At 38.0% G+C, this 22,986-nt stretch overlaps 2 protein-coding genes across 4 annotated transcripts; one reads left to right on the forward strand and one right to left on the reverse strand.

Annotated features, from left to right (window-relative positions):
- Nucleotides 1-94: 94 nt before the first annotated feature.
- LOC147799758 (uncharacterized) lies at nt 95-8,403 on the reverse strand. The gene is made up of 6 exons (XM_087135132.1): nt 8,196-8,403; nt 6,626-7,065; nt 6,203-6,319; nt 5,371-5,530; nt 3,740-4,062; nt 95-3,009 (listed from the first exon to the last, which is right to left on the reverse strand). The coding sequence occupies exons 1-6, from the start codon at nt 8,208-8,210 to the stop codon at nt 2,013-2,015; spliced, it is 2,052 nt and encodes a 683-aa protein (XP_086991258.1). The 5' UTR covers nt 8,211-8,403; the 3' UTR covers nt 95-2,012.
- LOC110981092 (uncharacterized) lies at nt 2,329-21,783 on the forward strand. Of its 3 annotated transcripts, none has more exons than XM_087135140.1 (7): nt 2,329-2,427; nt 13,858-13,924; nt 14,051-14,410; nt 14,950-15,267; nt 15,667-15,723; nt 16,550-16,700; nt 17,221-21,783. In XM_087135140.1, exons 1-7 carry the CDS (start codon nt 2,422-2,424, stop codon nt 17,354-17,356), a joined length of 1,095 nt encoding a protein of 364 aa, XP_086991266.1. In that variant the 5' UTR covers nt 2,329-2,421; the 3' UTR covers nt 17,357-21,783. The 3 variants fall into 3 exon arrangements, with proteins under 3 accessions (XP_086991266.1, XP_086991267.1, XP_022094008.2); XM_087135141.1 differs by having other exon boundaries at nt 14,051-14,260; XM_022238316.2 differs by lacking the exon at nt 2,329-2,427 and adding an exon at nt 10,702-11,163.
- The last annotated feature ends 1,203 nt before the right edge of the window (nt 21,784-22,986 follow it).

Here is a 22,986-nt window from a genome sequence, read left to right on the forward strand (position 1 = left end):
TAAATGGAATATTCCATGCATTGTCATTTGACATTTTATTTATTCCATTTTTTTCTAAGATTGTAGAATGATCGACAGAGAGAGAGAAGAGGAGCAATGTTTGACCAATTTTATTGGTAAACAGTAGCACCAACACAAAATTTATTTCTGAATTTCTTGAATTTATAATGCACATTTAAAAACAAACCACTGTTTCACAGTTAGTAAAATCATTTTCACTATAAGTAGTAATAATCTGCAACATCTTAAAATATTTCTTGAGTTGAATAATCAAATTGTACAAGAATAGTATTTCCTGTTACGACACTCATTTTATGTTTGATCCAACTTCTTTGCAAAAACATGAGTAAAGTCTCAACCCTGTTCTAACGGCAGGACTTTCAGATGGCAAGCACCCAGTGAAGATAATTTGAAGAGCAAAATAAAAGGTTAAAACAAGCATAATACAAGTTTTAGAATACCTGGTGTCATCCATTTCACTGATTTGTTCTGCAAAAAGGTACAGGTACATGTGTGTTAACCTTCAACACTGTAATTTCTATTACATTGTATTTCTTCTTTGTAAAACAAAACCATACAGGCTAGGGTAGCTTGGGCCCCCATGGGAGTAAAATGCTGGGGCGGATCTATCCCTGAAAGTGCTGTTAAGGGCCAACCGTGCATATCAGCAGGTCTAAGAAGTGGCCAAGATCTGTTCAACACTGGCTGTCATAATCTGCTCCAGTTTTCTGGATCCCAATATTGTTTTATAACTTCTCTTACATTTGATTCAGCACGGACCATGAACACCTGAAGTAGGTGTGGTACCATTTTTGCTGAGTCTCACTGTCTGGCTTACAAACTATACATGTATTTTCTTGTTACATTTTTCAATGAAATGACCAATCTATGTAATTACTAATAAAATATTTCACATCGGGGCACTGAAGTCGGTATAAGTAATTTTAGTTTTCTATGTCTCATAAAAACGTTTTTATAATATGAACAAAAACAAAAGTAAAATCACGATTAAGAAAAATCATATGAACTTATCAGTTTTGATACACAGTTACTGTTGTACAAATGTATACTAGCAATAAAAATTAACATTTCATTTTGTTTTACTCAAGTAGTTGTGCATATAGTAGCTTGAAACAATACAGATAATAATTAAGAACAAATGTGAAAACAGTACACAAAATACAACACAAAAATACAAGAAATATTCCCTAATATTAAATTCACTGTATATAGCAGATGTTATTTCCTTATGTTAAGAAAATAATTTGATGGCAACATCAGAACATATAAAATCTTTGGTAGAAGAGCTTAGCCCAATAATTACATTTGTTTAGAACATACTGAAACCATCAAGGTTTTAACACCAAGCAATGTCTTGTTTATACACAATTTCAATGAATTGAAGCTATGATCGATATTTTTATTAACAAACCTGTAACCAAAGCATGCAACAAACATATGAATGTTGGCAATATCTGAAGTACTTGATGTACAACTGTAACATCTACTCTTTTTAATTTGAAAGCTTATAATCACTGACAGAGACCTGAAACCAATGCCTTTGCTGTATCTCTACGAATAAGCTACTCGGTACAAGTATTCACAAAGAATATAATATCAATATTTTTGCAGCAAATGTGTATTTTGTAGCTTAGTAGTGAATATGCATAGAAAATTAGTTCTGTATAACTAGCAAATTACAGCAGAATATGCGATAACAAACATGAAGCCAATCAAGCACGCATAACTTGCTTGCAGGCTACTTGCTTCAATTAGCAGAGATTGGATTAATCCCAATACTCCACATACACTGATCAGAGCGTTCCTGAGTCCTTTGAAATCATCCTCTGTACAGAAAACCAATAGGGCACTCATAAAGTTTCAGGACTCATCAAGTCTCATGTAAAATAACTGCTGCATGTACTTCCATTTGCCTGCAAAACTCCTGGTGGATTTTGTAGGTTCTGGGAGGGTAGGTTAGAATTTGGCAGCAACATACCTTATCTCACTTATTAATGCCATGGATTTTCAAATGGGTTTATTATTGATTGGAAGGGTTGAGTTACATGTACATTCGTCTTACTCTCTAGTTGGGCATACGTCTTGGAGCCATGCATAATCAGGTTATTGACAAACTCATAATTCTCAACAGTCTCATCAACACCCTCACGGTGCTGATCAACAAAGGTCTTCATCCCAGCTAATTCTGTCTCCCTTGTTTCCTTGTCTTCTGATTTCTTGCTGGTAGATTTCTTCTTAGCAGGTTTCCGTTCACGTACCTGTTTGCCATTTTCCTTCCACCAGTCAATTCCATGCTGTTTCTTTTGATGCATCTTCAAGCTGACTTTGTGGGTGAAAGAATCCTGGCAGAGGTCACATTTATACGGCTTGACACCTGTGTGTACCCTCTCGTGACTCCTCATGTTGGTAAGTTGGGTAAAGCCCCGCCCACATTCTGAACACTTATAGGGTTTTTCTTTCATATGCACAGCTCGGTGGACCCTCAGCCGAACACTGTTGAAGAAATCCTTCCCACACTGATCACAGATATATGTCTTCTTGCCGGCATGAATCAATTGATGTCGTTGCAGACTGGAAATACAACGGTAAGACTTGTCACACTTGTCACAGTGTAGCCGTTCACCAGTCCGATCCATGGTATGGACGCGCATGTGGAGTTTGAGCCGTATCCTGTTCACAAAGAATTTACCACACTCTTCACAGATGAAGTTCCGTGACTGATGTTTGCGATTGTGGTATGTCATATTCTCAACATATTCTTTGCAATCAGGGCATTCTCTGAGTACTGTAGCTATATCAATCACTTGGCAGGTGTTGTAACTGCTTGTAGGATCTTGATAGTCCTGTTCACTGATTGGTTGCTGTCTGTGCACCTCAAAGTAATGCCATATCATGTCTTCCCTTCCAGTGAACTGTTCCATGCACGTTTTGCATCGAAAAAGTCTTGGCAGAGCCTCACGTATGACCTCTAATCGCATACGCGTTCGTCTGCCACAAAACAATATACTGTCTTATTTCAATTAAATGTAATTATTTTATTTAATTACCAATTTCAACAATTAAACTAAAAACTAGACAATTTGAATTAAAAGATCACTGAATTTAGATTAAAATAATTTAAAAGAACCAATTCCAGTTGGAACTGAGTGAAATCTCAACTGTTGGAAACTTCACTTGAATATGTCTTTCCCTTAGTTTAATTGCAGGGAATGAAGTTTTCTGTCTTTGAAATTGAGAGGGTATGGCCTCTTTTATCTGTCTACTTTTGACGAGTTGTTTGTTTTGTTGCACTTGCCTATTTTCCCCTTACTTATGAAGCCACTCAAGAATGTATCAGTTTTTCTCAATCAATTTCAAGCAAAAATCTCAATATCGTCTATTCAATGCAAAGAGTTTGTTTAAACACAAATTTACTTCCGGGTAGAACAAAGCAAAATAGCAATAAGTGTCCCATCCATTATAAAATGACTGACTAGACTCAAATCCCCAGTTGGAAGCCACCTGATTATTTGAAATTATGTACAAGGTTGCAAGGTTGAAGCAGTCTGTGCCATACTGCTGTTCAAAATTAACCCCCCCCACACAAAAAGAATAGATTTTTCAGAACCTTTATATGATCTGAAGCTAAAGGTTTATTCTGCAATTTCAAAGCATCGCTCAGAAAGGGATGCAAAGAAAGAAAAAGTTTCAAATATAAATCCATGAATTTAAGACTTACGAGTCATTGTAGGCTTTCCTCTTTGCCATTCGTTGCTCTTCGGTCAGGCGTGGGCGCCCTTTCTTGCCTTGAGCCCTTGGTGAGTCAGTCGAGTGCTTTCGTGGTCGTCCTCTCTTGCGTGATGGCTCCTGGTGGGTCTTTGGTTTCAATGCTTTGGCATTTTGCCCTTTGGGTTTGGACTTCTTTGGTTTGAGTTTCTTGTCTTTTCCACTATTGTCTCCATCTTTGGCATCATTCAGCATCACCTTGGAAACCGTCATGATTTCATCCTTTGAGGATCTTGTGCTGTTTCGTCTGGGCATTCTTCTGCTTGGGGTCTTTTTCTGATGCAGATATTGAACCAATTAATTAGATAATAAGCAGGAGTTTGATAAAATTGTTAAACTCCCAAACAAACACAAGAGGGTTGCTTTAGCATTGACTGAAAGCGAGGAATTCGTTGAAAGGACAGCAGACATGTGTTACCAGTATGCAAGTCTGCATTTCATATCTTATATTCACTGCTTACAGGGGTAAATAAATTCGCCCCAGAAGACAATTTTCATTGGCCAAAAGGATGACTCCAAGAAGAATAAGCCAAGGTAAATCAGCCTTCATATAATGATGTTACCAACAAAACACTTGACATTTTTCGAGTCTGCATAAGAATGCTAGTTTGCTAGTCTCTGCAACTAGTTTGAGACCAGTAGTTAATGTGTGGTTGATCGGTGACGCACCTTGCGCAGGTGCAGTGAAGTTGAAGTGCGAACGATTCTAGTCAACCATTGTCAGGTCATTTACTCCAGTGGGGAGAAAACGTGGCCATAGCAAGGGCAAAAGAATAAAAGAATGGTGAAAATGATCGTTTACTTTCTTTCTTTCGATCGCTTTTTTCTTAGAACTGGTCCTCTCTGAACTATGCTATTAAAAACGGCTGTGAACAGCTATGGCAACCAACTATGCAATCAACCCCAGTAGGCTGGTCACGAATTGATGTCTAGACTAGTCAAACCATAGTGGACTAGAGTGCATTTAATCAGAATAATTTGAACTATGGTTAACTATAGTCCTTAATCAAACTTGCCTGTTGACATGATTACACAAATCAAGATGAGTATTGAAAAGTGCAATACACACAGTTGAGGGCACTGTGTGACTGACAAGAAACAAGATAAGGCAATTCTGTGCATACTAACCTGTTTGTTTGCACCAAAGTAAAGTCTTATTTGTTAAAAGAATATACAACGTAAGAAGTTACATGTAAAAGCTGACTTTATGTCTGCAACACTTTCATCACACCTTGCATAGCTCATTAGTGTTTTGTCATTTGTCGGTGTTGATATGACACTATGGACAATATTATTTTACAGAAGATATTCCATTACTTAGTCAATGATTCTACTGAATTCTTTTGCTTGACAGTAACTTATATTGGCAACATCCAGGCTGTTATGTACAAAGGGTCAACCATTTGTAAGGTTCTATCATAAGGCACTGTTTTCTATGGCTAGGGCTCTTCATCAGCCTGTGAAGTGTCTGGTAAAATCATAGCCATAGCCAAAAAGCACACAAGCTGGACACAGTCTAAGTAAATTTTTGAAAGTACGCATGCTCAACTGTGAACAAAAGGGGAAGAAATTTCAGACTCTTACATATCGAATGATAGAAACTGGCTTATAGTCTACATCATTGGGATTATCATCCATGGATAAGACATCCTCATCATTATCATCTTCAAATGGATCGTCAAGGAAAATTGTGTCGATGTAACAAGCCTTCTCTGCGTGAGTGCTTGTGGTGTCATTTAGAGCTCTAGAACAAAAAGGTAAATAAATCTTGGTTAGTTTTGATCGATTTACATATATTAAGAAACCTCAGAAACAAAAGGACAGCAAGAAATTTTTCATATTTAGAACAGAGATGCATGTGGAGTATTTGTAGGTGAATCAACGGTGATGACTCAAATATTCATCTTCTTGTTATCTCCTTTTCTGAACCTGAAATAATTATTGTTAAAATTTGCAGTTTAAAATCAAAGTTCAACATGTCTATGCAGTATTCTGCCAACTAAGCCCTCCTTAACCTAACTTAGCAAGTTGCACATTAATCGGGGTTTGATGGGAATAGTGTGTCAGAGCTTATTTAAAAAATGCTTGGAAGTGTGTCCTTTAATCTGCGAGGGCCACCTCTGGAGTTCCACAACATGGACATTAAGAACAATCCAATGGTAATAATTTACAGATGAGTGTAAGAAACTTCAACCATCTTAAGTGATGTACTATGACAGTTGTCTATACATGTACATCTTGTTAGGAACAGTTCAACCAGCTGAGAATATTACTTGCTCTTGCTGACAGCATCATGTTCCAACACAAGCATTAAAAAATGGACCTATGAGTTCCTGACAAAGGAGCTGTTCCCTTTCAGGCTGTGATGAGAGACTCAGTGGTAACCAAGAAGGGAATAGACCTAAGACCAACCTACCTTTCATACTTGCGTGGCTGACCTTTCCTCCTTGTTGTATTCCTGGTCTTTTGTATAACTGCTGCTGGTCTCTGGCGAGCAGAAGCTTGCACAGAAATGGCAAGAGTCTCTTCAACTCTGTTGGTGATAAGTAAGTTTACTATCAATCTAGGGAAATTTATTTCAAACTTGTTGTGCAACCCAATGTTCTCACCTAATTTTAAAATCTTTGTTTTTTGAATGGTTTTTTCTACTTCTTGTAAGATGCCAGCTGATGGGGCTCTGGATCTAAATCACTGATCAAGGATGGAGAATAAAAAGAACTTTAACAAGGGTGAAACCCTGATTCTTTAACAAACTCTTTGAGAAAAACATTTTAGTGTAACAAAATATAGGGCCTACTCAGTGTTAACCCTGAGAGCTTAGTGATGCTCCTTAACTTACCTATCAAGGCAAAAACTTACAAATGCCTCATCTAAGCTCCAGTGGGATTCATCACGCACCCTGTTGGCATACTTCTGGAACTCAGGCTCAATTGAAATCTTATCTCTGAGCTGAACCCATCTTGGCCCTTCATGTGGTAGAAAACTTGGAAGTGGACAATCACCAGCAACAGCGGAAGATGAATATCCAGAGTTGCACGTACTCTCGGATTTCTCTTCGTTGTTCTGGGTCATATTTGGGGAATTGATTATGCAATCTGACCTGAGATCTTCTTCCTTATCTTGCTGAATACAGATGGAACACTGCGACTGTTTGGTCAGATTTTGAACCTTTGTTGCCATGGAAACTGTTTCCCCTTCTTCATTGATGCTTTTAAGGATTTGTTCGAGACATCCAGAAACTGCTTTCAGTACATCGTCATCGCAATGGCAGAGGGAATCCTGCAAGAACAACACATTCATAGAGTAAAATTTCCTTTTTGATTATTAGGTTACAATTGTGAGTGTAATGTTGGAGGTACATGTAAATCGGTAACAGCAAACACTGAAGTTGAGCCTGCCCCAAGCCTGTACATATGTACTGGACAAAGTACCTGGTGTTTGGTGAAATCTGAATTTAGTGAGTAAAATCTTGGATTTCTCTGACAAATATGGCGCCAAGGCTCCAATAGTTAACATCAACCTTACTCAGCAGCTCAATACATGGACCACTCTACGGAAAGAGTTCCATATACAGACAACACTAATTAAATGTTACAACTGTCAGAAAGTGATAACATGTCCTAAAAAGTGAAATTAAGCTGAGAAAATTCCTTAGCATTTACTTAAAAAACAGTTTGTTCAGACAAGTGTCATCGGTTTGGGCAGTTGGTAAAAGTCGGAGGTCATGGAGGTAGTCAGAGCCTAGCCGGTGGTAGCAAAGCACTTAAATGTCCACTCACTCGTCCCCCTGTTACCAAGCATCACCTCCTCATTAGGCTTGTCCTTTTTGTGGCCCAAAAGTGTCCAAAAATGATTTTACCGCGAGTCAAAATTAACCCCCTTTGTAGTGATGGTACTATTCACGTCTTGAACACATACACTGTACTGTACGTGCATCGTACCGTCACTACAATACAAAGGGGGTCAATTTTGACTCGCAGTAAAATCCTTCTTGGACGCTTTTGGGCCGCAAAAAGGACAAGCCCATTAAGAAAGGGATCCTTCGTAACAGGAGGGTGAGTGAGTAGACATTTAAGTTTAAATGTTAAACATGTTAAATGCTACCTTCGGCTACGGTACCTTCAACTTTTACCAACATCCATAGATTTGTGTACACGGCCTCAAGTCTAAAACGGAACTGCCTCTTAAACATTAGATTTGGTCATGATTTGGCAATTGGTCTGACAATTGCCAGACCAATTAGAAGAGGTGATTCATACATACATTATACATGTACCCCCAGCACTATGAGATGCGACGTCGGGATCGGGAGGGAGGGCGGCGGACGTCGAACCCTCAAGCTCTAACGTTGAACACTGTGATCACATTGATCGTCATGCATGTTTGTACAAACACTAGCTTGATCTCACCTGTTTCCTGTCCATATTTTCGAGTCTGAGCTGCAACTTCCACACTGTTGTTCAGCCTACTTTTGACTGACCATTAACCTTCGTAGAGTCCAAGACTTCGAGCTCAAAAATATTCCTTCATTATATAGTAAGGGCACCTTTACCTTTAGTACAGACAGGTGTGACAGCTCACATACAAAACCGGTATCCGTGCAGTGCACCGTGCTTAATTGCTCGAGCTCCCTGGGAAAGGTTGGAGCGCCCTCATGCCACCCCATTTTACGGAACATTTTTACGACTATGTACATGTACCGCCGGCAAATCTTAGTTCTAAACGACGCTTAATCGCTTCTTTATATTTGTAACTTGAGTATTTTAATACTGCTTGTTTGTGAGTTTCTGTTTGTTTTTCACCAGGGCTGCTGGACTCAAGTTGGAGATCAGTGATACCGGCATTAAATAGTTTAATAAATAAACACATGTAAATAAATACTTATTCCTATTTGCACAGTTGTTGCTGTTTCAGAAATTCATTTCCATGTAAATAGACACTAAAATACTGGAGACGCATTAAAGTAGGCCTACCAGGAAACGACCGAATCTTTATTTCCCAAACTCTCAGATACTGTTATGTTTTTTAAAAAAGATTTTTCATTGTTTGTCTGAGTGCGTTTGCCTTGAACACTTAGCAAAAGTTGTCTATATTTCACATTCTTTTACCTGAACTTAATATCACTGTTTGTTGGTCTGTTGTCCTTCCCTTTTTTGGTTTTGTTTTGTCTGTTTTCGTTTTCGCTACTTGCATGTTTCGGATGTTGTGTTTCTCTGTCCGGGGGTCATTTGTTTCTTGTTGATCGTCTCTTTAGAGTTTGTTTTGAGGGGGGGTTGTTTTGTTTTTAGATGTTTTAGTTATCCTGGGGGTGTTTTCCTTGCTTTTCTTGTTGATATGGTGAAATTCCAGGATTTTGTACTATTTGTAGGGTTATTCTTTTCGCCCATGGGATTATGTGTTTTAGTGTGAGTCTGCTATAATGTTTGTGATTTGGCAAATTATGGTTCTTAGTCATGCTGTGGGAGAACTACTTCACAGTGATTCAGTTCACTTTTTAGTAATCCTGCAGGGGCATGCAAATATTTTGGTGTTAAGGTTTTAGTCTTTTTATAAGATTTGATGTTATATTTAAACTTTTTATGTCTTTTTATGTCTATATTGTATGTAATATTTCTATTTATTTTGTTTATCCATTGTAAACTTGACCTAATCTTCGCAAGAGGATCCCCCTAAAATCGGCATATGTTCCAAACATAATTATTGATTTAATTCTGGAGCAACCAGTTTGATTCCTGTTTCATACGAAGACAATTTAAATAGGATGTTATCAAGTGATGTAATACATGCTAAGCATAATTTTGTTTGTTCAAAATGACCACTCAAAACTTCAACAAAATATAAAGGTTTTGATTGTCTCCTCTTTGACAAAAGAAAGTTTCTCAAAGATCGACGCTGGTAATTATTGTAGTAATAACGATAATCATTTATTTCATCGACACACTTCCAGACTTTAATTCATGTGAAGTAGTCAAGGGTAACCCTATAACATTGTGGAACTTACTATGTCTCAGGAGACTGCCTTTAAATAAGTAAATTAAGTATGATTTTTTCCGAATGCCTGTGTTGCGCACCCTTCGGCACTGGCGTATCCGGGGCACATTTTGCAAGGGGCATTTGTATGAGCCATCATTTTCCGGAAGAGGTACACGCTACTATCTGAACTACTTTTTCATGTAATGAGAGGTAAAACACTGACCATTGATGGGTGGGCTTTCACCTGTACCCCCCCCCCCATCTCTAATTTTATTTTAAAGTTGCTGTGGAGGTTCGGACTAGGGCATCGGGGCCTCGAGCGGGGCCTTGTCCCCCCATTACTCGAGTTACTGTAGTTTTGCACTACGATATGCCCATAAAGATGGAATGAGCAAGCTGGTTGGCAGCCGAGGCATTGGAAAAATTCGCGACAAAATAGAATTTATGACGCAGCAATGTGACGATGGTTTGCGATGGTCTTGAAAGCTGTCATTAAGAAAATGACTATGAAAAAAGGGTTGTGATGTGGTGAAAAATACCCCTTGAGGGTCATCATACCCCAAAACAGTTGTCACAGTCTAGAAAACCAGAAGGCATCCCACGCAGTGCCTTCTAGTTTCAATATCATTTTTTTTATTTGAAAGCAAGTCGTTTCTTATTTTTTCCATACTAGTCCAGTGAAACCGACGAAATTCGGATTGAGTTAAAAAGAAATTGCTGTCAGTTTTAAATTCCCAGTCCCATTCCAAGTAACGTGTCCAAGGACATATGCCAAAAACATCTACGTTCCTGAGTCAATGTCCCCAGTGTCCTTTTTCGGGGAAGGCCACTTCAGACGCTGCTTTGTACGAATATCAAGCGCGCTTTGTCGCAATACGGGGATTCCCCTGGTGAGCTCAGAAGTAAAAAAAAAAAAAAAAAAAAACCCGCCACCAAAATGCACCCCGCATGATCAACCTCATAGCCAGATACAGGTCAAAGTGTCACACTGCACTCGTCTGAAGGGATTTTCACCTTGTACCCACGTAACCAGTCAATCCTGGGGTCGTTTTGTAGAGTGGCCAATTACTCCCAATGATGTAATTGTTATTATTAGCCTCGGAATTTCCATGGCCAGCTTACATGTGTATGATATTGCTTCAGAGACCGGTCAATGTATTTAAGCATGGAGGAAGGAACACATGATTTAAGCTACGGTGCACATTGATACGACAATAGTGAGCTTTTGTTTTAGATGACGGATGGAACTACGACGGTGAAAATATTTATAAGGCAACGCATTAAAACAAGGTAAACACTTCGGCCTAGTACACAGACGTACGTACGACCTGGAGTAGCTAGAATTGTGTGCTTTACACGCCACCTGCTGCTCCCCTTTGTAGGAGAAAACTGTAACGAAGAAAGGTGAGAATCATTTCAGTTTCATGTGCTGCTTTTTCTTAGTCAAATCCGATCAGTTTGGATCTTACTTTATTCATGGAGGAAGGAACACCATGTTTATTCCTTCGTTAATAAACATCAGTCATTGCACACGGTGAAGTCGACAGTCAGGATGCAACACTCTTTCTGACAACTTATTTCCTACGTTTGGACATGGGCATTCAACGAACATGACAAGGAGGACAATCAGCCAAGAAGATGGTTATTGTGGGAAGAATTCCACCCATAGACATCACTATTTTTTCCTTGCAGTAATACGTCAACCATCACAAAACGATCACATTAACATGACCCAAAAGCCAAATTTAGCACTCAGAGGGAAACTGGCTGCTCATTTACTTAGAAACACGAGCAGGGTGTCAAGTGAAGTGCAAGTGTGGAACTCTTTCTGCAAAACTTTCTTGAGTAACTCCACCCCTAAAACTCATCTGAAAAGACATATCATTGTTCCTTAGCTTAGCATTCTTAATTTGTAGCACTGGGCCATTTGATTGTGCATGTACACTCCTTATTTTGCGTTTATAGAGTATTAAAGGGCTTCTTATTACACATCAGTGGAAAGAAATGGAAAGAACTAATTGGCACTGGAAGGCACACTAGGCGCCCTCAACCACCTGCATGGCAATGAATTTTAAATTGTCTCCATTACATGTACATTTGGCTTCATATCACACACTCGCATTTGATGCTGGATCTGCCCTTGATCAGTTAAGCTAGCACAAACTGAATGAAACTTGGCTGCCATTCAATTTAACAGTAGCTTTCTGATCTGTGTTTGAGATGGAATTCTTGGCACCCCCCCAAAAAAATACCAACACCAACACAAGGTCTTCATGTACATTTACAATTTACTCTTAAATCCTCTACCGGGCCAGACAATAGGCTACAAAATGTCTGATGAACTGGCCCATGGGAGAAGTTAAACCTGACCCCGGCTTTATTTGACCTATTCGAGACACTGCTCAGAATTTCCAGAAAATTTATTGTTTTGATAGTTCTTTTATCTTTGGTTTCATATCCATTGAAATGATTTCAGTATTGAAATTTAATGGGAAGCCAGGCTAATAAATAAGAAACATGTTCGACAAACTGTAAGATTTAAAATAGCTGGCAGTTGTGCTAAATCTCCTGGAGAGTGTATGTGCATTGAGGTTGAGGATTATTAACCTAGATTGCACATCTTCATTACGTTGCGACTAACATGGACAGTGCATGGCCCCCAAATGCCTCAAGACATTATTTGAGGCAAATACATTGATGTTCATTTCTGAAGGTGTATCCAATGCATTATTTTTAAACTTACAACCTTTGGAAATAAACATTTGTATTTTTTTCAGTTAATCCTATTTTTTAATTGTATTTTTAATTGGTGTTTTAAAATGTTCTGGTGCCCCTTGGTGCTTCTTTGCTAAATGCTAATGCAAGTTTTCATATTCATAAGCGAAACTAGGATGTCGTTTGAGGAGAAATACTTTAAAGCACATTTACAGGATTTTTCTTTTCAGGGAAATTAATATTGAAAAGAACTTTGTTACCATCAAGGAAGTGATAAATTTAATAATACATATGTTTTAGTTTTTCAGAACATGATTACATGTATTTGGCTTTCAGAAAAACTACACTTGGTTTTTAATGCTAGGCTTGCAGACTAAGAACCTAAAGACCTGTACAAAAATGTTTTTGTTCCTGTCAGGACATTTTGAAGTAATATCAGGCATGCATCATTAATTTGTTCAACAAAAAACACAACTTTCAGCAGTGGTGTTAGCCATTTCAAAGTGTAGATTTGTAAGAATGCAACCATCAAATTAGATTTGCTTTTACCGCTAGCTGGTCCAGGGATAGTAGATGAGGCAACATGCTAAAAGGGGAAATTTTTCTATTTTTGAAATAATTGAACGAGTTTTTTCATGTCCCTTCCTCCCAAGCATTTAAAAATTGCCAGAACTTGGCCTCTCGTCTCAGAAAGGCCATAAAGATTACATAAAGAAATGCCCTAAATCCCTGTCCTTCCTCCCAAACATTGGATCTGAAACTGGATTTCTGAATCCACGCGTTGCATTTAGAATCCTCCTTCTTGGCTTGGAAAACCAAAATTGATTCAATTACAGCTGTCTTTTGCACCAATGAGTTTGAAGTATACATGTAAAGTTTTACAAAAGAGATTAGGCTGAATGCAGAGAAATTGCCCCTGAGTCTGGAATCAATGTTGCCCTGTGTAATACCTCCCTCTGTGCATATACTTCCGGGTTGAGCACATACATGTAGTTGTGGAGCTTTTCAATAGTTCCAGGATAAGGGTAATTCAAGAAATTAAGGGTCCATTTTTTTGTCCCTGTCACATCTGACTTGTGATTTTGTAAGTTCAGAACACATTTTCTAATTTCCAAGAGTGGTGAATTAATGCAAATTACTTGCCAAACAAAAAGTAATAGTTTGAAATCTGTTCTGGTGATATTTCCATGTCCAATAACAAAGGTCAGATGTAACAGGAACACAAAATGTCACACTTTTGGACCCCTAATTTCTGGAATTACAATATAAATGTAGCACTTCAGACTCTTCAGGGTAGAATGCAAGAGCCAGATGTTACTATACTTGTGCTAACATTATCACAACTTACATTGCTTCACTAACAAGAAACAATTTTCTTTCCAGATGCAAATGATGGCTGTTGTCACGCTGGCCCTGCTAAGTCTGTTATTGACCGGGCAATCTGCAACAGGTAAAATAGGATCCCAGCTTCCCTTTATTTCTCTTTCCATGTTTTTCTCTTTGTTCAGTTCTACTTAGTCTCTTAAATTAAGCCCTCGCGTGTAGTTTATGTTTATGTTCTTTGTTCTCATTTCAGGGAGAGCAACAATCCCAATTGTCTCTCCACAAGATGCCTGTTACTCCACTTGGGATAGCGGTAGCCACCAATTCAAGTGGAAAACCAAGAACGCAGAGCCTAATGAGACACTTCAAGTTTCTTGCTACGGGTATCTGCCAAACGGAACGCAGGTTGAAGTGAACAATTTGGAGGGACTTGATAGCTACAGAGACTGTGACTCAGAGAAATGTGAGTTGGTGACCACCCTAACAATGCAGTACCAGTATGTAACTGCCAAGCACATCAGTTACTGTGACAGCTATGTCATGAAGGATGGCGAAGTAACAAGACAAGGCGGAGAAGACTCCAGGGTAGACATTTTGATCCAAGATGACTCTTGTAAGTGACTGTTTCAATCTTGATAAAGACGAGGCTACATGTGCTTGTATTCAATAAAATTTCGTTGGAGTGCAGAAGATAGGTATGAGGGGGGGAAATGTGGGTCCAAACTTTCTGATTGATAAAATTCAAGACACACTGTAGTAAGTTTCTGCAAGCTATGATTGAATCATCGATATTTCTCAGATTTGTATATATTCTTTATCGTGATTGTACATGATTGTGATTGACTTTGTTTTCCCTAGCATGAATTCTGGATCTGATATTCTTTTTCAAAGGGGTATTTGTCTGAATATTGATTTAATTTTGACTACGGCATATACTGCTAAATGTCTTTCTTAAACATTTGCAAGAAGTAATTTCTTACCTCATGGCTGAACACAAAATTTCCTTGAACATGTTGAAACATTGTGTACGTGCGCACATGTATGCTCTTTGCATTTTGCTGTATTACTTAGCCTCAATAGACTCCTTAATTTATCTATTCTGATGTTTGGTTTCAGTTAAGAAGTATTTCATTGTTTTATGACTTCCCCCAGTGCTCTCTGAAGATGTCAAAATGATCGATCCTGGCCAGAGGGGGTTTGAAATAAGATTCAACTTGAAGTGTGGAGGATCCTTCAAGGTTTTCAAAATCTCTAACAGTGGAGAAAGGATACCCTTCAATGACTGTTCTGAAGTCAGCATTGAAAATCGAGGCTGGGAACCTTGCATCCGGTTTATGGCTGGCCGTAGACTGATGCCGGAACTGTACTTCCCAGCACCAAGCTGTCATGATGTGGGGCCCTATCTCATCATTCATCAGGATAGCAGAAACTTCAAGCCACAAGAGACAACTCTAAATTTCTGGATAAAAAGTAAGAAATTCACATTACGGCAATAGTTTTTGTCTGTTGTGTGGTTAAAAGGGCAAGGATGTGGGAGAATATTTTTGAACCTGAAAGTTTGAAAAGAGAAACACATAGTGCTTTGACCTAGGGATGTTTGAAGATGCACAGTGCAGTGGTTGTAAGGGATGGGGCTTAAATTAACTCACATTTTTGGGGATCGCATTGACCATTTTTTTTTAATCTCCACTGACAGTGAATGATGTGTAATCTTGCATTATGTCACTTGATAGGTCAATAATTGAACCTCTGCAGAATGTTTTAGTAAAACCTGTATGTGTATTGGCTGTTTGAACATTGCAGAATGTATACTGTGTAGTCAATGGATGTAGACCCTTTTATCTTCATATTTTCTCTTTGATTTTATAGCCAATGATGCATCCTGCTCAAATGAAGTCCCCCAAACCACGGAAAGTCCTACTGCAGGTATGTTTGAGTGTGATATATGTGACCCACTCTGTGAAAATGAGTCACAAGTCATCAGAACCACTTTGGAGTAAAAGTCCTTTAGAATAATTTTGTACAGTGTAAATCAATAGGAACCCACAACATTTTTCACCATAAGAGTATCCACTTTCATCAGGGTGCCAAACTGAGTGATACATCAAAACAAAAAACTCAATTTGCTCTTTTCAATACAAATGAAAACTCAAAAAGTGGCTCTAGTGACTCATGACTCAGTTTCATCAAGTAATTTACATACATGTATATGGAAGTAGACATGTCATTGTAATCAAGTCCCCTGTCAGTGGTGAACACTTTAGCAAGGCTTGGATGGGCTGGGCTGGCTTGGTTCCTACCCTCCATCAGTCAGGATTATTTAGAGTGATAGTGACCAGGAATAATATTTATAGCTGTATTTGTACAGTGAATACAAAAGGTACGACATACATTAACCAACAAAGTGTAAATGTTGGCCAGTAGTGTTGGCCCAAAGAAATCTGAGATGGGAGCATAAGTCAAAAGTGTATAATGGATCTTCCGTTCAGTTTGTGAATCGATTTCACTAATGCATCTTTCCATTCAATTTGTGAATCAATTTCACGAGTATACTAGTAGGTGTACTGTTCTTTTCTCCAGATTCGTGAACCAATAACCAAAGTACGTTTGTATAAATGGAATTATATAAAAATAGAGTCAATGTGTGTGTAAAAGTGGTATTACATACTATAGCCTGTTGATTTCTTCAGAACCAAGATATCGTGTGCTTACGAATTGCAATTCTGTTTCTCAATTTGCATCCTTGCTGTAGGAGAAGGTGTTGAAAATCAAACGCATTTTGGGGGGACTGCAGCTCCTAACAGCAGTGACAACATGGGTTACACGGTGGCTCTGGCAGCAGTATGTGTCATCTTGGGGATGGTTGTCTTTGCTCTGGTTTGCTTTTGGTTGATCAAGAAAAGGTGAAAAACCTTACATTTTTTCTTCATATGAATTTCAAGGATTGTTCCTACAATCTTTTATTTCAGAACTATTTATTATCATTTTGTTTCAATACTATAAAGCCACAATGTCGAGAAACATTCAGAGATAAGGGGAAACCTTCCAGAACATCATGTGTTGCTTATAATACTGGGGCCGTTTTCCAATACTCAACTTCGTCTCCGTCTCAGGCTTCGTATAGGAAGCCAATCCTCAATTGTGGGCCTGAAGCGATTAACTTAAATTAGAGTACTGCAATTTTTGGCTCTTTTGCATTTTACTTGATGTTCTGTGGCACTATCAGACTTACTATTGCGCTTATAACCTCAGAGTCAGGAAGTAAAAAAACAGTTGAAGCCTGAGATGGAGCCCAAGTCGAGTACTGGAAAACAGCCCTGATCTCCTGTCTTAACATGCAGCCTGTAAAGCTATTAGACTGTAAATTTTAACCAACAGGGTTATGAATGATTATGCAATTTCTTGTCATTTCCTTCAATCAAGGAAAAGATCTGTAGTGAGATGTTGTGGAAATGTTCCTAAAAATAATGACAAGGATCCAGAGACCCAAGTACAAATGGTTCCACCCGTGGCCAGTGTTCTGATTTCGCATCATGAGGGAGCACAGGGAGTTAGCTAGAGACTGCCTTGAAACTGAAAACATCGATGGGAAACACTAGCGCAATCAAGCTCCCTGGAAGAAGCTTTTCACAAGGCATGCTTGGGTTGGCGAGTATTGATGTCTGCCAGAACTAGGGGTTGGTTTTTGATAGTGATATCTATCACCCCATTTAAAAAGTTCAGAATGCTGCAACATCTACAGCAAATCCCTTCCATGCAGGTCTGAGTACAATGTCAACTCAGGTACTCATGTAGCCATGCTATGACATTTTTGTTATCGCTTTTCACCATGGTCACACTCGTAATTTGAGAGTTGCCAGCTAAAAGGTTTCAGCAGAGAATGTCCAAAATGTATAATTAATTGGCGAGTGACCCTTTTCCAATAGCTGGAAAGATGAGAAGATGGATGAAGCTTGTGCTGTAATCCTGCGCAGCAAATTAAACTAAACCATAGCACTCAGATGCAGTGTTGTGAAAGCCAGAAAGATTTAAGGATTATCATGCCCAAACTGTAAAATACCATGAATAAAAATCTAAGGGAAGATATCAACGTGAGGAAAATATTGATATTGTGATTGACTTCGTTATTTTCTGCTTTCTTAGTACAAAGAATGACTAAAGAATGACTTTGTAAAGGTTGGACGCTCTGTGGCAGCCCCGTTCAGGTTTACACTGAATTGCATATATGTGCAACGACAAGTGTACTTTCTGTTTCGCTATATCAGGGGTCTCTGCAAATCCTTTATAACCCATGAGCTTTCCTGACATTGCCAGCAACAGTTTGTCTTTTCACCTGTTCTTAAGAGATTAATGGTAGGAAACAACCTTTGGGGATATCTGTTTATCTATGTTTTCAAATAACTGTAATGTCTTTCATTTTGTGTTTTATGCAGGTAAAGGGAATCATTACCTTATAAAAAGAAAAGCCACATGTGACAATGTATATTTTGATTGTTTTTACATTTCGGGAAGAAGTGATATAAAATATTCTCTTTCATTCACTTTTTGATGTAAATTCGGTAGAGAATTTTCAATTCTTTCTTCCTTTAAAAGTTGTAAGTTGTACTTAATAAGTTCTTTAACAGTCTAGATAACAATACCACTGTAATTCTGCAAAAGTCTTTCCTTGAGATTTTTCCATTTGCTTGCAAGATTAAGAATGTAAATAACTCATGTGATAAATAGAATTTATAATAAATAACTTTTAAAGTACCATGTACAATAGGGTGTAGTGAATTTAAAAAAAGTTTGAATTTTAAGTTCTGAAAAGGCTAGAATGATGTTCTGGCGATGTTTTAAGACCTACCATATTGAAAAACAAATTTCAAAAAAACTGTGCCCAACCTAAAAATGGATTGAAACTTCTCCCCAAAAGTACTGAGTAATGGTGAACCAGCTTTTGGTTTTTTTCAAAAGGTTTTTCAGCTCTGGTTTCTTTCTTTTTTTTGACTGTGCAGTTTTCTCTGGTTTTTCTTTTTTTTTGTACAAAGGAAGCTCTAAAACCTCCCACTTTTCTGTGTGCAAAGCTCAAAGCTGTTCCTTTAATGTTTTCCTCCTAATAATTGTTCACTGAATGACTGTGATCATGTAGTATGACCAATCGTATAGGTAGTTCTGTGCTGTGTTACATGTATATGTTTGCAGTGGTCTCCTTTAGGAACATCTCAAGGTGATAGAGAGCACCTGCCGGCCATCCAACATTGATCTTAAGGCCATCTCTAGCCATTATTTTGTTCTGTATAAAGTTATTTGAAAGTAGAAACTTGTAGATTGTCTTGGTAACATGCTGTCAGTGATGTCCACCATGCTGCAGATATCCAGAAATTTTTAAGGATTGGGCTCATACTCCTTGAATCTCATAATTTTTGACCTGACAGCATCAGATATATGGCTGAAGTTTACTCTATATTTGTACCAATTCCTAATGTTCTTTGCAACTGCATCAGCATTGGATGTTTTTATTGAAGCACACTGCCCAATCACGATCCCTTCAGTCGCCACTTGGGGGAAAAATCTCACTCATCAAAAAGTTTATCTGTCGGGAACATTTCAATTCACCAGAGCTCAGTTTTGTTTATTTTAAACTCAGTACTCTAGTCTATGAAAAGCAAGAGACTTTGTAGCAGATCTGGTTCTCTTCAAAAGGAACCATCATGATGAGTACAACCAGTAATAATTACTTTGCAATCTCTTTAGTTTCTGAAGAGCACATGTGTAGATTGCATGTACCGATATACTCTTGTGCAGTCTTAAATGTAATACTAAAGGCCATATGCCCAGGCTACTGACCACAAAACATCTGATTCAACCTTAGCAGGATTCTTTGGGATTGTTTATGCGAAGGACTGGCAGTACATGTCCATATACTTCTAAACGGAACACATGGACTCTACATGTAGAAAACTTCCCAAAATGGCACATCTGTGTTTAACCCAGCTCTTTGGAAATTAAGCCCGGGGACCTATATCTATGCAAATTTGATACCTCAATTAGTAAATGACAGATAAGATGGCTTACATACCAACAAATGAGGAAAGTGTACAATGTGACCAGAATGCAATCAAGTGCAATTCACCATGACTCAGCACTTTTGGGGAGAAATTCCAACCATGTTGGGCAAAGTCTTTTGAATTTCTTTTTTTCAATATGGTAGGTCTTAAATATTGCCAGAACATCATTCTAGCCTATGCAGAACTTAAAATTCAGATTTTTTTGAAATTCACCACACCCTAATGTACAAAGGAAGCAAAATACAGTCGACAAAAACAGCCTTAAAGTAAACAAGACCAAGTAAATACTTTGCTTTGCATGTAAAATGACATATAACTGTAAATCACATTGACAATGTTAATATGAACTCCACATGGTAACTGAATGTCTTAGATGTTAACTCAGAGATTCATTTTTATGAAGCATTGTTACTTGATATTCTTGGTCACTTTATTTTCAAGGTAATTTGGTGTTGTAGTTAAATTAATTTCATAACGAATTCATGTTTTAAAAAGTCATTTTAACTTCCCAAGGCACTTGCCCTGTTACCAAACACCAACCCTTAAGAATCCATTGTCAGCACCTAAAACACACCACAGGCGTGGATTACACCATTATGGGCCCAAACAAACCATACAACAAATATGACTAGATGCTAGGTGTTTTTTAGGGTAGTTATAAAAGCAACCAATTCAACCGGCGCAATGTTTTGAAACTGTAACTATTGCACAAGCATCCTATACTGCCCTAATCATGATAAATCGTCACATTGCATTTCATGTATAAAACAGCCGAAGTCTTCCATGTAAGTCTACTTGCAGACACAGGGATCAGGGATCTTTTTTGCCCTTTGCAGAGTCAAGAATAATTGTAACAAAGTCACAATTTATCTGGTCTGTTATGATAGTTTTGTGTCTCCTTTAAACACCAAAGTATTAACCTAAGAATTTTGTTTTAAAGGGAAATGCTGGAAAACCGGTTAGCTGGAAGTGTTTTTGCTTCCAATTCCTTTAAGTACGGCAATATTCCCCCCTAGGGGGAGGCAACACACACATTGCACATCTTAATAGAGCTCTATTTTGATCAGTTTCAAAAAAATGAAAGTAGAAATAATCAGAAGTACCAATACCATTTAGTTCTAATTGCACTTTTTGAAAAACTCATTTTTGTTTGTAGCAGTGTTACATTTTTCCATTTTAGCTTGGAGTTGCCTTGCAATCAAGTTGAAAGTTGAATAGAATTTGTATAAGAGCTTCCAGGCCCTTTTCCCTTTTCCAGATATAAGTACAATCGATCACAACAAAGCTTTGCAAAATTTTTATGATTTGTTCTCTTTTAGCTTACTGTATTAAACCAGTTGATAGTACTTTTAATATTGTCAAATAAAGGCTTGTCAAAGAAATACTCAGGAAGGCAATGAGTTTAACCACTAACCAATTCCAATGTATTTTTTTCAAGTGGTATTCAGTATAGCTTTGTATACTATGTATTGAATTGTTGATGTTATACAAAATGGTTGTCACTTTTTGTCCATAATAGTTTTAACTGGTCGTTTTAAGTGTATGATTGTATGTGTGTTGTTTCTTATTTGTTTGCTTGTTTTTGTTCTAGTTTGTTAATTTGTTAACTATAGAAACATGGAGAACAACCAAACAATAATTTAGTTTGCTTTTTGCTTTAGTTTCCAGGGGCTCCATTTATGTTTTTGTGTTGTCTCTTTTATCTCTTCGCGTATAAATCTACTTGTACAGTATAAATTGTGCTGTTTGAATGTCTGTCTGATTGTCTGATTGATGTTCATTCTTAACAATTTCATTCCTCATTGTGCAAGATGTAGTGATGTATATATGCTGAATGGTCTTTTATATTTTTCTAAACGTTTTGAATATAAATTTAAAGTATTTTACCCAGCAAATGATGAATGAAAATAAAATGCTCCAGTGTGTATTCTTACAAGTATAAGTGTCAGCAGGGACAGCTTCATCATTTCATTTGCATATTTTTTCACAAATTGCTGCTGCAATCTTGGACAAAATTGTCGGGACATTTGGCAATAGCCATATGCTCTCTAGCCCCCTCCCCAACTAACCCGGTCAATGTTGTCAAGTCAAGCCGGGGACAGACCGCATGCATAGACCCAACATTGAAAGGGGGTCTGGGGGTGGGAGACCCAACAAGATTTGTCCAGAATTATAGCCACAGCTGGACATGATTCCGGGGCAGATATGTGTCAATTTGGGGATTACCGGACAAAAGGCAAGGTTGCATCAGTGCTTTGGGAGAGGATAACACAACGACAATTAGCAATGTTTTATAGGCCTACTTGAAGGAAAATTAGACTGCGAAATTTGCTTTTTCCGAACCCATCGACATAATGTGATGTCAGTACTTGTAAATCGTGTGGAACAGCATAGACTGTACTGAAAGAAAATGAATGCAACAGTTTCTGAATATCATGTATCTGTGTCTGTGGCCAATATGCCAGGCTTGATGCGTATTAAGTTACCTACCGGTATAATACCACAGGATAATCAAATATCATATAACGCCACACTGGCACACTCATCAGTTCAAGAAGGAAATGTTTCAGCAATTTGGAGTGTATTTCAGGGACGGATGCAGAAAGTTTCCAAGGGGGGTCAGGCCAGAGATCTTGTTTAAGTCTCATTTTTAATTTGTGGACAAGCAGAAATATGAAACACTATACATGCCATACATTGTTTTTTTTTTTTTTAAATATTTTCTCCATTTTTTAACTCCACCCCCCCCCTTTTGAGGTGGGGGGGTGTCGACACCAACCCCTGGATCCACGGCAGTATCTTGAATATAATATTTACTCTTTCAAGAGAATAATTTTATGACGTAGCTTTAGTGAGTTCAGACCTAACGGTCATTGCATCAAAAAAATTGCAAGGATGTTATCAGTGCAATGCCGGCCGCGCCCACCGAAGAGGGGAAGTTCTCCTAAGGATTGCAATTACCAGGCGTATGGGAACTTCCCAATTTTTGTCATTTTTATCTAGTAAATCAGGTCATTCCCTATAAAACCAAAGACAACACTGTTGTTATTGCACTTTAATTACCCCATTTTTGAAATTTCAAAATTAAATAAACTGTAAGAAAATGTTACTTTCTTACTGATAAACCAGCCATGCAAAT

This window comes from Acanthaster planci, linkage group LG03 (genome assembly GCF_054643075.1).
Source record: "Acanthaster planci isolate LZ-2023a linkage group LG03, COTS_SCS, whole genome shotgun sequence".
Classification (NCBI taxonomy): Eukaryota; Metazoa; Echinodermata; class Asteroidea; order Valvatida; family Acanthasteridae; genus Acanthaster; species Acanthaster planci.